This window comes from Prunus dulcis, chromosome 6, assembly GCF_902201215.1.
Source record: "Prunus dulcis chromosome 6, ALMONDv2, whole genome shotgun sequence".
Taxonomy (NCBI): Eukaryota; Viridiplantae; Streptophyta; class Magnoliopsida; order Rosales; family Rosaceae; genus Prunus; species Prunus dulcis.
In genome coordinates, this window is record NC_047655.1 from 24,260,416 (window position 1) to 24,274,886 (window position 14,471).

The following is a 14,471-nucleotide window of genomic DNA, read 5'->3' on the forward strand; positions in this document are numbered from 1 at the left end:
TTGTTGTTAGACACCTCACCCCAATTCTCCAAAACTCCATTGCCGACCTTGGCAAGGCCTCTTCTTATCTGTGAGGACGTGTTACCAACTACCACACTAAGATTAATCTTCCAACATGAAATAACTTTTGAGCCACTTAACCAGATAACTCTGTTCTTTGAAATTACAAGAAGGCATAATTTCTGATAGAATTCAATTACAAAGTTGGCCTACCAGATAATATCACTTGCTCTAAGCTAAGAATTAGAGACAACCAACTATGCCAAATAGCCCAAAATGAGATGAGAAAATATATAGCTCTAAGTTCTTGCTTGCTTCTCTGCTGTTGTATACATCCCCATTAAAAAGAATTGGTTTGTTTCTGTGGACATGTACTAGGATTTCAGTATTGTGTGTTATTATAGTTATAACAACAACCTAAAAATTCAATGGTCCTCAGGCAAAGTCGTGGGTTCGAATCCTAGTATCTATGCAGTGTGCGTGAGTTTAGTATAGCACCCCTCTTAATAAGATAGGTTCTAAAAAAATTAAAAATTAATTAATTGTCCAGTTTATTTTGTATATTGTACTAGAATTTTCTTTTCTTGGTCTGAAATTGTACTAGAATTTTCATAATGGTTTTGTTCAGAATATTACAATCAACTTAATTAACGGGCAAAACCCCTTATGCCACAAAATAGAAGTGTTTTTCTAAAGGACTGATGTGGAAATTCACAACATCGTAGGCAAGGTATACTGAAATATGATTCTACGCCCTTATAAAGTAGCGTATTGCTTAACTTTTCAAATGTGGGCATTTGGTCTAGTGGTATGATTCTCGCTTAGGGTGCGAGAGGTCCCGAGTTCAATTCTCGGAATGCCCCTACTTTTTCCAACATTTTTTTGCATTTCTTCATTTCTTTTGCCGTCTTTGGTTTGGTTGAGTTGAGAACACTGAACACCACAAAGTTTTTGTAGGATTTCGTGGGAATTATAGCCCATTATCCATGCAGTGTATGATCGCTCATCATGTTTGCTCAGAAATCCAAGTCACGGATATACATAATTCTATTTAAAATTGACTATCTTAGCTCATGCAAAATGCCCACCAAGTTTGAACACACAGTGCCAAACCAAACCCAAGTCATGAATATTCAGATTCAAGAAATTGCAAGAGAGAAGTCAGCAAATATGCACACTTGAACATATTTTGCACTGAGTTTTATCAATATCCACTGCATGAGAAGAAAATAATAAGAACTCATATATTCTATCCAAAATAGCGTAGGATTTTCTTAGTTCTCTCTTTACAATCACTCTTCGATCCATGCCAAACAGTGACGCGGGAACAAACTCGAAACTGTAATACAGGGAGCTGCACATTAAATATGAACCGCTCAACTCATCACCATGGCAGACATCTTGTTCTAACAAGAGTCAACAGCCTTAATGAAGAATGAGCCTTCCCCACTCTCTGATGTCCTCCTATGTCTAAGAAAAAAAGCAAACACAAAGGAGATAGTTCAAGCAGCTGAACACTCATGGGCAACAGGCCTTTGGATTCACTCTTGTGTGATTGAATCCCGCGATGCCGGGCTTGTTGAAGCTTTTGTACACTGGTAAGAATCCATTCCCATTTGAGATCCCAGCGTCTCTTGCATTGTGTTCGATACAGAATCTGGTTTCTCGATTGGATCGCTGTAGTCCTTTCCCTTTGCATCGATACTCAGATAATCAGTCAAGACTTTTTTTACTCCCAATCCACGCTGAGGAATCTTGCCACTGGTGATGAATGGTGATCTGTCTCCCCTGAGAGGGCTAACTAGCTGTCCAGGTGAAAAGCTTGGTGTGGTGAAAGCTGTTTTGTATGGAGTGCTTGAGATGGGCACTGAGTATGGATTAGGAGTGCTCTTGTGTGAAATGATACTAACTTTGGAGATTGATGAGAACTGATCAGAATGGCGGGTCAGGTCATCTACATATAGCAGATCATCGATACGTGCCACAATGTTAAATGCCAGGCTCTCCAAAACCCGTGAGTAGCTCTCCAAGATGGATTTCCCAACATCCTAGACATATCAAATTCAACCAGTCAAGTACAAAGGAAAGAAGAAATTGAAGGCAAAAATGAGAACAAATTTTAGATTGGGATCAAGTTGGAACCTTATTGTACTGAATCTTGCTCATATCGAGGGCTGTCTGTGGAAGACCAGGGAAGCGTTGCCTCAAGCACATTAAGAGACTTTCTGCTCTTTCCGGAAGCAACTCCTTTTTCTCTGCATCAACCATCAGCTCCTTAACCATTTCCCATGATGACCTTGAAGTAAATCTGGTTGCATTATTTGTGGGCTTTGAATTTGCTTTTTTGCGCCACAAATAGATTGAGGCCTCCACTCTGTTGGCAATCTCTATGGCTTGATGTTCAGAGGACAAATCAAGGCAATCAAGCAGACATTCAGGAGAGAATTGATCTGATGAAATGTATCGATAAATAAGATCCCCTAAGCTTGCTCTTCCATTCTGAAACCAAGTTAAAGCAAAAGTTTAGCACCGTGCCTTTGTAATTACAAATCACTGGCACCTAGAGGATGTTTCAAACCTTTGGAAGAGCTTCCAGATATGATTCCGGCACTTCCATATCTGCTAAAGTAATACTATTAATAGCCATGGCAGCTTTTAATATTTGGCTCGTGCAATCGCGTTTGTGCTGCAGTTGCCTTTTTGTGTTTTCATGGAGTCCACCAGGAGGAACTCGTGGCACAGGTAGCCACCACTTTTCCTCTTGACGCTGAAAGGCTCTTCGGAAAGAGGATGACCCATCAGCATCTGGGGCTAGAATCCCTTGGTCAACATACCAGAACTCTGTATTGACAAAACTATCTAATATTTCCTGCAAGGAATGGCTAAACTCAGAATGGAACTCATGAAACTGGATCTAAGTTGTAGAGAAGTGTCTGAGAAGCTTACAAGAAGCATGTTGTCCAATTTACGAAGGGCAGGGAGATTAACATAAAGATCTGAGCGGGGTCTGCAAGTCATGACCTGCGTTGAAGCGTAAATGAGTAAGAACAATTTCAAGAAACTGATCATTTAGTACCTTCCTTAATCAACATTTTCATCGCCCTACACTGTAGTTTCTTATCACAAAGTATCACTTCAGTTACATTAGTATAAAGGCTCCATGCCAATTTCAAGTTCACCATTTATAATGCAGCAAGATTAAAGATGGCATACGTTTCATCACTGCTATTTATACATTGGAATTGGTCACTTGATTCGGTATAATATAATTGCCGAAAGGGAGTGCATACTGAAAACTGAGAGATATAAAATCTATTGGACTCAGAATTTACCTCCAATTTGCTTCCATCAGGAAAAGTCTGCCAAGAAGGTATCAACTCAACAATGTGATCACTCACACAAAGAAGCCATTCCATCTCTCTTCGCCACATCAGTTTCTTCTCTTGGGGTAGTGGTTCAAGTCTCCAAAGTTGCCCAAATAAGGTAGCTACAAGAGGGAACAGAGAACAAGAAAAATAACCATCACCACAAATGAATCCATAACGAAATTTCCGTTAAATAACAGAGCAAATCAACCAATCTAGGTTTGAACAAATTGAGATAGTAGACTAAAATTGCATACCACAAAGATTAGTAATGGCATTTGATATAGCCAATGCTGTACAAACCCCGTTTCCACAACCTGACATATCTTCTCCAAGCAACAATTTTGAAAACCTTTCCTTCATCAACTCAGTCTCTACAATCCCATAAACCAAAATCATCAATTTTAATTAATAGGAAAAAGCATCAAATTGACATGTACCTCAAGTGTCTTAGTGTGAATGAAATAGAGATAATACCTGATATTGTTGACCCTTGTTTCTCTAAGTTCCTATCATCCAAATGGGTTCTCTCTGCTGCTTCACTCCCGTTCTGACTGGTGCAATCTGATGCCTCAGCTTTCTGAATAGGCCAACCCAATGAGGGTGCCGAAGATGTCTCTTCATCAGAGCTACTGTGACTCTGTTCCTCATGACCCGTCGTCTCAGATGTCAAAAATTCTGAACTTGAACTGCTATCACGACCCTTCTCCTCAATCAAATCCCCAAAGGTTCCAACTTGACCCAAACATTCACCAAAGTCTTCTCTTTTCCCTTCAATAATGCCTTCATTTCTCTCAATCAAACCCTCCATTGCAGCTTTTCCTTCTTCAATAAAGCCAGGCGATTCGCAAAATGCAGAGTTATTCACTACCATACCATTGTACTGAAGCCTTCCCAAGCAACAGGAATTAGATAATCGAGCTCTGCAATGCAAGTTTCGAAGAAACTTTGACGCCCAAAACCCAAAAATAGATAATGGGTTGTGGTTGTTGAAGCCTCTGAACCTCACAAATGGCAGACAAAGCTTGAGCTGTTGATTTTGTAGCTGCTGGGTTCTCTCTCTTTCCTCTTGGTGAGTGAAAGCTCTATCCATAAGGCCTCAACCATGTCTGATAGTGAAAGGCAGCTGCTAAAATATAGAAAACAAAATGGTGGATATTCTTGAAAGGAGCTTGCTTTATTTATATGAACATAAATGTTAAGCTAGTCATGATTAATGGAAGCTTGCTCAAACACATGAACAGCTAGAGAGAGACACACATTTGAAACTTGGAAGAGCGTAGTGTTTTTGGTCCTCTTGATATTTTTAATCAGACAGTAAACTGCACAGTGACTCTCTCTCTCTTTCTCTGTAGCATTGCTCTGCTTTGCTTAAACAAGGATTAAAAATGATAAGTGTCCATTAATAATTCTAACTTGGTTTTGAAAAATACAATAAACAATGGTTATGGGAATCGTGTAATCGACGGATCTCTCAATGATGTCTACCAATATATCCTTGATTATGTTTGTAATTTGTAGCTTATCAGGCAGGTCTGGTTTTGGTGTCAAGTGACCAGATTACCCTTCTTCCTCCTCCTACTAATCTTTCTTGAATTATGTTTGTGGTTGAGAATTTGCTTTAAAATTTTTGGGATCCAGTGCTCATCACAGGATGAAATGTCTCCACCTTTACCATTCTTCCGCTCCTCTTTGTCTGTCTGTCACACTATTAATAACTATTTACATAAAGTAAAACACAAGCATGGTATAGAATTTATATGTTCCATATCTTTGTTCCTGTGGGACTTGTTTCACTTTCATATCATTCAGAAATTAAAAAAGAACAACAAAAAAGCAAGTACCAAAATGACTGAAATAGGTTGAATCTTAGCAAAATCAGTTTGATGATGCAGAAGATAATGAACCCAAAAAGAGTGTTTCTCTGTGCATGGCAGGCCTGTTGGTCATTTTAGAAGTAGTCTGGGGCATTCCAGTAAACAGTTGTCTGCTTTTTGAAGCAGCAGAGTTTCCAAGTTCATAGAAAAGCAATAAATAATTCAAATTAGAGGGTAAAAACACTTTGGAACCACAAAACAAAGTGATGGTGGAATGCCTCAATATTCTGAAATGAATTTCATATTGTTTATATAAACAGAGCACCTTGTTTTTAAAAGTTGATCATATCAGACTCGTTACAAGTTAAACAAAATGACATATTCTAATAAAGATTCCATTGTTGCTTCTTACATTGCTAATGAAGTGCCAAGTTTACCTATAATAGGGCAAGAAAAGATGGATGAATTTGATTACTAGACTTGGCTGTTCACAAGCTTATAAGATTGAATAAAAATTTACATGTAATTGGAAAGAGGCATTAAAACTTAATAAAATTTCAGTTTTTGTTTATGGCCTCAATAGGTGTAAAGGGGCATTTTGGAGATGAAAAAAGAAAAAAAAAATCCCAAATGCTAATTTCATCCAAAACATACCCACCTTGCCTTTTTCTTTTTCTATGCACGCTTTGCTTTGCTTAGCTAGGATTTTTAATTGCAGTAACTTTTATAATTAGGAATATATCTTAAGCATTTATGCATGGGACAGCAGAAAGCATTTTGTAGTAGTTAGAAAGAGTTAGAATTAGGATCCATAATGGGGTACTAAATCTTATTTAATGTATAATAATGGGGTATTCTCTAATCTCCTTTTTTTGTGGTAACTTTCCGTGCAAGGCCTTATGTATCCCAATTTCTGTCTGGTAAAATGATGATGGTGGTTGTTCCAACAGATATAAAATGTATGTTAAGAAAGGCTCCTCTCAACTGCGACATAGCACCTTGTTTGATGTTGACTGCTACTTTGAAAAAACGTAGAGGGAAAGACAAGCTTCAATTTCAAGCTGCTTCCGATAGACTGAAAGAAATTTTTAAAAAGAAAGCAATGAGCCTATGTTGTTGCACTTTTTGCTTGTTTTAGATTGTTTGATTTATGAAGCTTGTGTTTCCATTAATTGTCATGGCTCCAGGAGCTGGCCAGCCCTTTTCTTTACAAACAAAAAATATATATGTAGAATGAGCCAGAGCTTTTTGATGGACCACATTTGTAATTATTAATGTTGCTTGCAAATGTTACATTAAAGAACATAGCTCTAAAAGTGTGATTTAAGCATAATAGAACCAAGTTATCTGTTTTGAAAATTGAAAAAAATCAAAGTAAGGCATGGCAAGATTAGAAAGGGTATGTAATGGAATTGTAGTTTAAGTGGTTAATTAAGAGTATTTACTTGTGCACTCAATGTCTTAGGTTTTTTCGACCAAAAAATGCCTCAGGTTTTTCGATCAAAAAATGTCTTAGGTTCGATTCTCCCTCCTTCGATATCGCTTGTATCCTAGCAAACTATTGCAGTGGCTTTGTGCCTTTTTGACGGCCACCCTGCCTTGTGTAGAATGGAAATAAGCATAAGCCCACTTTCAAGGCTTAAGAGCACCTTCACCCCAAAAAGCAAGGGCAAGGCAAAGGCAAGGCAAGGGCTGTCACTATTCAAGAGCACCTTCACCCCAAAAAGCAAGGGCAAGGCAAAGGCAAGGCAAGGGCTGCCACTATTCACTTGAATAGTGGCAGCCTTGCCTTTTTTTGTTCCACCCCAAAAGGCAAGGGGAAGAAGGAAAAAAAAGATTATGCAACAAAATATAAACAATTTACAAATGCAAGAAAAAAATAAATATGAAAGAAAATATAAACAATTTACAAATGCAAGAAGAAAAAAAAAATTACAATTTACAAATATTGGAAGGAGAAGAGTTTGTATGAGGATTTGGTGTGGAAAGTGAATAAAATTGTTATGTATTTATAGGGAAAACATCCATAATTTTTTGGTTTTTTTTTTAAAAAAAAAATTTGAATTTTTTTGAATTTTTTTTTCCCTCACTGACGTCAGCGCCTTCGGGTTTGAGCCCAGGCAGATCTTGCCCGTGGGCTTGCCCGGGTTGGTGGGACCCAAGGCTTGCTCGGGTTGCATGTCATGCGCTGGAGGGTCTTTTGGGCTGGCAAGGGGCCTTTTGCCCGGGTTGGTGGCATGCGCTGGACTTGCTCTAAAGACCTAGGCACCAGTAGCCAATACAATTTTGGAGCCCAATCCTATCTTTCTAGCTAATAGCTCTAAGCCCAATGCAGATTATTGAGGTCATTATTAAGAGCACATCCACCCCAAAGGACAAGGGTAAGGCAATGTTTGTCACTATTCATGTGAATAGTGGCAGCCTTTCATTTTTTGGTTTCACCCCAAAATGTAAGGGCAAGGGCAATTACTATTCACTTTAATTTATTTTCTATTTTTTATACTTAAACCATTAATTTTGATAAGATTTTCGATTGTCATGTGTCACTATTTATTATAAAATTCTCACATAAAAATTTCAGATAACATTTTCATATAAAATTTTCGAATTAAATTTTCGCATAAGATTTTCGGTTGCCACGTGTCCATATTTATTATAAAATTCACATCTCACTCATCATACAATTGAAATACCTACTCAGTCATCATACAATTGAAATACGCTCAGTCCTCATAGTCCGACACAATCGAGTGCAAGGACAACTCAATCATTGACGAAGACGGTTCCACCAGATCACGACATGAGGAAGTATTATCCTTCGGATGATGTAATAGTGTCATTATTTCATACACGGAAAGCATTACTGGAACCAACTACGGGCATTATTCACTTGAGGAGCCATGTGTAATTGTTTTCCTTTTTTGCCTTGAATAATCTATTAAAAAAATGAAATTGTAAATGCAAGAAATATAAATTTAAAAAATGACATTAAATTGAATAAAATGGCAATTTTTTTTTTTACCTCGTCACCAAAATTTTGACCTCTTCTAACGTTTGTCCAACCCTCCGGTTTCGATGGAAGATGCCATTTGTATTTTTGCACAAATGGAATTTTGTAGTCGAAAATTTGGTGTCGAAAGTGAAAAATATTGGAAGGAGATGAATTTGTATGAATATTTGGTGTAGAAAGTGAATAATATTGGTAGGTGTTTCTAGAAAAAAATATCTAGAATTTTTTGATATTTTTTTAGCCAAAAATTGGACAACCGTTGAATTGGATAAGATTTTTGGATCAGAGGCTCCAGGAGAAGCCACGTGGCTTGTAGCCGTTGGTTTCTGTGGGCTAGTGCTGATGTCACGTTGACGTCAGCGTCTGATTTTCAATTTTTTTACTATTGGCTCATGGAATACATACTCCAATAATTTTTAAAAAATTGAACAACAGTTGCTGATGTCAGCGTGACGTCACGCTGATGTCGGCAACTTTCGGACAACAGCCCAATTCATTTTTGCCTGTGGGCTTGCCGGGGCTTGACTGCGCGCGCTGGAGGGTGGTTTTGTGGACTGGGGCTGCCATTTGCCCATGGTTTGGGCTTGTGCTGGAGGTGCTCTAACTGCCAGGCCTTTGACCAAATCACATGGAAATTTTATAATTTACATAAGTTGGACTAATAGAATACCAACGGAAATGATAAAACCAATAAAAGCTAGCGAGTCAATGACCAATGGGGAAGGCTAAGAGCTGTCAATTGCAGATGAGTTCATGTGGTTTGCTGTTATCGTTTTTCAATGTAGATAAAGTAAATAAATAAGACAAATGCTAACATAGTCCTTTGAAACAGGGAAAAGAGTGGCAAGTTTCAATGAACAAATTGTCAACAAAGCATTATCCAGATCTCTCCTTCACCAACTCACTATTATAATGATTATTGACTTTTGAACAGTGTGTAGAGGTGTCTTAATGCCCAAGTTAACACTGTGTTCTTGCTCCTATAAAACCCAGAAGGAAAAATCCAGTCATATAAACAAAAAGGGTTAGAGTAAAACTTGATTGATTAGTGATATAATGGGTGAGGAAGTTAAGCTGTTGAGGGTTTGGGGAAGCCCATTTAGTTCCAGAGTGGAAATAGCTCTGAGACTGAAAGGGGTGCAGTATGAGTTCTTTGAAGAGGACCTGCAAGACAAGAGTGCTTTGCTTCTCAAATCCAACCCAGTTCACAAGAAGATCCCTGTGCTCCTGCACAATGACAAACCTATAGCAGAGTCCCAAGTCGTTCTTGAATATATTGATGAGACTTGGAAGCAGGGTTTTTCCATTTTGCCTGAAGATCCTTATGAAAGAGCTCATGCACGCTTCTGGGCTAGGTTCATTGATGAAAAGGTAAAAGTGTTTCACTTCAGTCTTTGTGTATGCGATTTAACATGATTTGTGAGTGTACATGTCAATACAATTTGTTAGTAGAAATTTAGCTTAAAATAAACCTAGATTTGAATCAATCAAACACCACAACCTAATCACTAATATAAGTTTTCTATTTGTTCTGTTTGTCTTTAGTGCTTGTCTGCAATATGGAAAGCTTGCTGGGGGAGTGAGGGACATGAGAAGGCTGTGGAAGAAGCATGTGAACTTCTGAAACTACTTGAACATGAGCTCAAGGGTAACAAGTTCTTTGGGGGAGAGAAAGTTGGCCTTGTGGATATTGTTGGAAACTTCATAGCCTACTGGCTGAGAGCCATTCAAGAAGTTGTCGGGGTGGAGATTTTGACCAAAGAGAAGCTTCCCAAGCTATACGATTGGAGTGATGAGTTTGTCAATGTTCTTCAGGAAAGTTTGCCTCCAAGAGATAAACTAGTTGCTTTCTTCCGAGGTCGCTTTGAGAGCACCACTACTACTTCCAACTAAATGGTTCATGGTAGCCATGGATTGCTTATTGCAAGCATTTCATGCCTCATGAAAATTTACCAGAATAAATCTACATAAATGTAGTAAGTCGGGTTCATGTTTGATATTTATGCATTTCCATCTTTGTTGTGATGTCATTCAAATAATGAGTTACTGAATTATCAATTGATGTGACAATTTCTTATTTGTTACGGATAAATAAAGTTGACAAGAAACAAGTGAAACACTGCTACATCAGTTGATAAAGTAAAAGTTTGTGTGTCTAGTTTACTCATTCTAAATTAATACATTATATAAGTTTGATATGCATTCTAAAATTTCTAGTAAGCACGTAACATGCTGAGAAATTTATGATTTATGATGAGAAAACTAGTGGACCGTAATATAAAGAGTATTACACATTCTTTGCAGACTGCCAAATCGAAAGTAGATAGTTATAGTGCTGAAACATCATCGATGAAGCTTGAAATCAAGGACTTAAGTCAAAAATTAGAAGCTGCAAATGCAAAGGCCCGCTTATTTGAGAGAGAAAAAAAAGATATTGGAGCAGGAGAAGATGTATCCGAGGCAGAGGTACGAATCTGAAATAAAAAGACTTGATAAAGTCCAAGGAAGGTGTAAAATATAATATTTTAAATAGAATAAAAACACTCTTTAAAATATAATATTTTAAATGTAAAGCCGGGCGGCTACACTTCGTAAATAGAAATTTAAAAGTAAAGCCGCGCGGCTTTACTCCATAAATAGATATTTTAAAAGTATAGCCGCCCGGCTATACGCCAGAGAGATTTTAAAAGCTGATCGTAATACTTATGACTCACTTTTATCCGACAGGAAACATAGAGCACACAGATATTTTCCATTATTTTGCATGTTTATTTACTTTCTTCTAGGCACATAGAGCACTGCTACTCTTGAATTATGTTATCTATGTATGTTGGACTTGGATACGAGCCTCCATTCGAGCTCTATTTCCAGATAGAGAATATGCCAATGTTCTTCAGGACATCTTGCCTCCATGAGATAGCTATGGAAATCACTGAAAAGGTTGAGGAACCATTAAAATGGAGATTTCTAGGAGGAAAGGCACTGAGCTCTTGTGTTTTCCTGTCGATGAATCCGAGATAAGAATCTAGTTAGTTTCGAGGTGTGATTCGCAGCGGAGCAGCTCCGAGGACTAGTTGCTTTCTTCCGAGGTCGCTTTGAAAGCACCAAGTAGATGGTTCATGATCGCCATAGATTGCTTATTTGCAAGCATTTCATGGCTCACCAAAAATTACAAGAATAAATCTACATTAATGTAATAAGTCGGGTTCTTGTTTGATATATATATATATATATATATATATATATATATTGTCAACTTTGTTCTCATATCGTTGAAATAAAGAGTTACTCAATTATCAATTTATTTCGAAATTTCTTATTTATTAATAAATAAATAAAGTTCAAAGTGGGTCAAGACAGAAAACAAGTGAAACATTGTAACATCAGTTGGTAACCAAAAGTTAGTGTGTCGTCTGGTATTACTCACTCTAAATTAATGCATGTTATTAAATTTGATCAATACACATTAAAAAAAAATCTGAAATTTCTAATAAACACATCACATGAAGAGAAATTTACGATTTAAATCAGACCAACAATTTATGATAAAACTAACAAGGCATAGCAGAATAGCAGACAAGTTAATAGGGGACTTCATGTGCTTACTTCTTATCGTTTTTCATAATTGAAAATAAATAAGTATACAAATATTAATTAACTTAGTCTTTTAAAATTAATAAACCAAAGAGTTTCGGGTTTCGATGAGCAAAATGTGATGCAGAATCTTTTCATCACCAAACTCATGATAGAATTTCTATCTCTATAAAACCCACAAGCAAAGACTAAAACTTGAACCTAAAACACCATGGCAGAAGCAGAGGAAGTGAAGCACTTTGGGGTTAGGGGAAGCCCATTAAGTCTCAGAGTGGATATAGCTTTGAGATTGAAAGGTGTGAAATCCAAATTCTGCGAAGAGGACCTGCAGAACAAGAGCCCTTTGCTCATCAAATACAATCCAGTTCACAAGAAGGTCCCTGTGCTTGTACACAATGAGAAACCAATAGCAGAGTCCCTTGTTATTCTTGAATACATTGATGAGACTTGGAAGCATCAGGGCCTTCCAATATTGCCTCAAGACCCTTACCAAAGAGCCAATGCACGCTTTGGGCTAGCTTCATTGATGAGAAGGTATAAATATATTGTTTCACTTCAATCATTTATGCCATCTATCTAACATCGAGAATATATATAGCTGTCAGATCGACTGGTCCACCTTTCTCTGTTAGGGTATAGATCAATATCATGTTGATGAACCCTTAAGCATATTTAAAAAGTTGATACTTAAATTAACTCTTGCGTTTAGGGTGTGGTCTAAATTAACAATATGAGATAAGTGTGACAAGAAAAGATAGAGCCCCTATTTTCTTACCTGTGTGTCAGCTTATTTATGCCTGATTCTCAATGTGTTTTGTTTGACTTTACTCTTTTTAGTGCTCACCTGCAATATGCAAAGCTTACTGGGAAATTGAGGGCCATGAGAAGGCTATGGAAGAAGCTTGTGAGCTTCTGCAATTTCTTGAAAATGAGCTCAAGGATAACAAGTTCTTTGGGGGAGAGACAATTGGATTTGTAGATATGGCTGCTAGCTTCATAGGCTACTGGCTTAGACCAATTCAAGAAGCTGTGGGGGTGGAGGTATTGACCAAAGAGAAGTGTCCCAAGCTATATGATTGGTGTGATGAGTTTGCGAGCCACAGTGTTGTTAGGGAAGTTCTGCCTCCTAATAAAGAAAGATTAATTGCCTTCTTCCTTGGTCGCTGTGAAAGCACCAAACTACTTGCAAAGTAAATGGCTCGTGAATCAATGTAAGATTACATATTTATTAGTGCCTCTTTGTTATGAAATGTCCGTCAAACAAAAGTATGTTAAGGGTTTTTATCTATATGCACCTGAAGTTCTAGGTTTAATTTCTCATTTTTTAACATCGCTTGCATAATATATGTCAACAAAGCTGCTCTGTGTTCTATTATGACCTAGTTGCACTTGTTATCTTATTAAAATCGACCAAGCATAAGAAAATACTTGTGGGTGTGGACGGATGACCTAGTTGCTTTTATTTGGATATTTTGGAGCTCAATAAAGAGACAGTATTTCTTTTTTATATTGCAGCAGACCAGGACTTGTTTCTTGCAAACAAATTTAACAAATTCCTAAATGTGTGTAGAGACAAATTATGAGACAAAGATGTTAATAGGATGTGTGTTGTGACGAGGGGTCGGTTTTGTTTGATTTGAGCTTCAAACTTCAACTTGAATTAATGTAATATTATAGTTTAGATTGGTTTGATTTGTACATAAAAACTAACCGTATGTACTAAACTAAACTAATTGTTTTTCTTAAAATTACACTTTTTTAAGTGTGAAAACCGAACCTAACCAAACCTAACCGAGCATTTTAATTTGAATGGTTGGGGTTTTTGCCCACGCCTACTTGTGACCACTTTGGATGGCTATGATTGAAGAACAAATACACATCAAATCTGAACAATTCTAGGAGAACAAGTCTCCAAGACCAAGTAAAACATACAAATCAAGCATTAATACCCATGCTAACAATTGGTGATAGATTATTAAAAAACCAAATCCAAAGTTTCTAATTATATTAATCGAAATGCTGGAAATTGGGGTACTTGACGATGGTCTGGGAATGGAGTATGCGAGCACATACTTAGCCACGCTCCCCACTATGATCCTGTTTTGTACAATCACAAAATGTGAAAAAAAATTATCCCACATCGATTTTTAAAAAAATTGAGGAAAAAAAACAGAATTACATACGTTTTGATGACACCAAGGCCTCTGCTTCCCATGACCAAAGAGTCCAGCTTCAGGTCTTCAATCGCCTCAATGAGCTTCTCCCTTGCATCTCCCCAGTATAGCTCTGTCACAACGTTCACCTTTAATCACATCAATTAAATCCCAGATGGTCCATATTTCAAAATGATTCAAATATATTACAAGAAGGAAAAAAACCAGAGTAGCAAGCAAACCTCTTTCTGCACGGTTATAATTCAAATATATTCAAATATATTAACAGTATAGCCGCGCGGCTATAATTCATAAATAGATATTTTACAGTAAAGCCTGGCGGCTACGAATAACAGTATAGCCAAACGGCTATACTCTTTAAATGTATAAATTTAGTTTCTTTACTTTAGATTTTTGGCCAACTTCTTTAATTTAATATATGTAATTAAGTAATATCTTAGTTATTTTTAATTTCATTAATTAGTAATTATGTTTTAATTATTTTTTTGGGTAAATATTTAAATATTATACT

At 37.0% G+C, this 14,471-nt stretch overlaps 3 protein-coding genes and 1 non-coding gene across 4 annotated transcripts; 3 read left to right on the forward strand and 1 right to left on the reverse strand.

Moving 5' to 3' along the window:
- The first annotated feature begins 791 nt into the window (after positions 1 to 791).
- On the forward strand, positions 792 to 863 carry TRNAP-AGG. The gene has a single exon. It is a non-coding gene; the product is annotated as a tRNA-Pro (tRNA).
- A 356-nt stretch (positions 864 to 1,219) lies between these two features.
- On the reverse strand, positions 1,220 to 4,662 carry LOC117632737 (rop guanine nucleotide exchange factor 7-like). Its single transcript, XM_034366299.1, has 7 exons — positions 3,843 to 4,662; positions 3,623 to 3,739; positions 3,333 to 3,487; positions 2,947 to 3,021; positions 2,579 to 2,869; positions 2,143 to 2,499; positions 1,220 to 2,048 (listed from the first exon to the last, which is right to left on the reverse strand). Exons 1-7 carry the CDS (start codon positions 4,456 to 4,458, stop codon positions 1,542 to 1,544), a joined length of 2,118 nt encoding a protein of 705 aa, XP_034222190.1. The 5' UTR covers positions 4,459 to 4,662; the 3' UTR covers positions 1,220 to 1,541.
- A 4,560-nt stretch (positions 4,663 to 9,222) lies between these two features.
- Positions 9,223 to 10,250, forward strand: LOC117631416 (glutathione S-transferase U8-like). Its single transcript, XM_034364560.1, has 2 exons — positions 9,223 to 9,563; positions 9,738 to 10,250. The coding sequence occupies exons 1-2, from the start codon at positions 9,249 to 9,251 to the stop codon at positions 10,083 to 10,085; spliced, it is 663 nt and encodes a 220-aa protein (XP_034220451.1). The 5' UTR covers positions 9,223 to 9,248; the 3' UTR covers positions 10,086 to 10,250.
- Positions 10,251 to 11,997: 1,747 nt separating this feature from the next.
- On the forward strand, positions 11,998 to 12,980 carry LOC117630521 (probable glutathione S-transferase). The gene is given in 3 exon segments (XM_034363228.1): positions 11,998 to 12,292; positions 12,295 to 12,320; positions 12,624 to 12,980. Coding segments are annotated over 3 exon segments (678 nt in total).
- Positions 12,981 to 14,471: the final 1,491 nt, after the last annotated feature.

Bases quoted from the DNA above. Each gene is read 5' to 3' on its own strand.
- LOC117631416 (XM_034364560.1), top strand. From the start codon at position 9,249: ATGGGTGAGGAAGTTAAGCTGTTGAGGGTTTGGGGAAGCCCATTTAGT. The intron at 9,564-9,737 runs GTAAAAGTGTTT...GTTTGTCTTTAG, and splicing joins CTAGGTTCATTGATGAAAAG to TGCTTGTCTGCAATATGGAA.
- LOC117632737 (XM_034366299.1), bottom strand. From the start codon at position 4,458: ATGGATAGAGCTTTCACTCACCAAGAGGAAAGAGAGAGAACCCAGCAG. The intron at 2,870-2,946 runs GTAAGCTTCTCA...CATTCCTTGCAG, and splicing joins AATTGGACAACATGCTTCTT to GAAATATTAGATAGTTTTGT. The intron at 2,500-2,578 runs GTTTGAAACATC...ACTTGGTTTCAG, and splicing joins ATCTGGAAGCTCTTCCAAAG to AATGGAAGAGCAAGCTTAGG.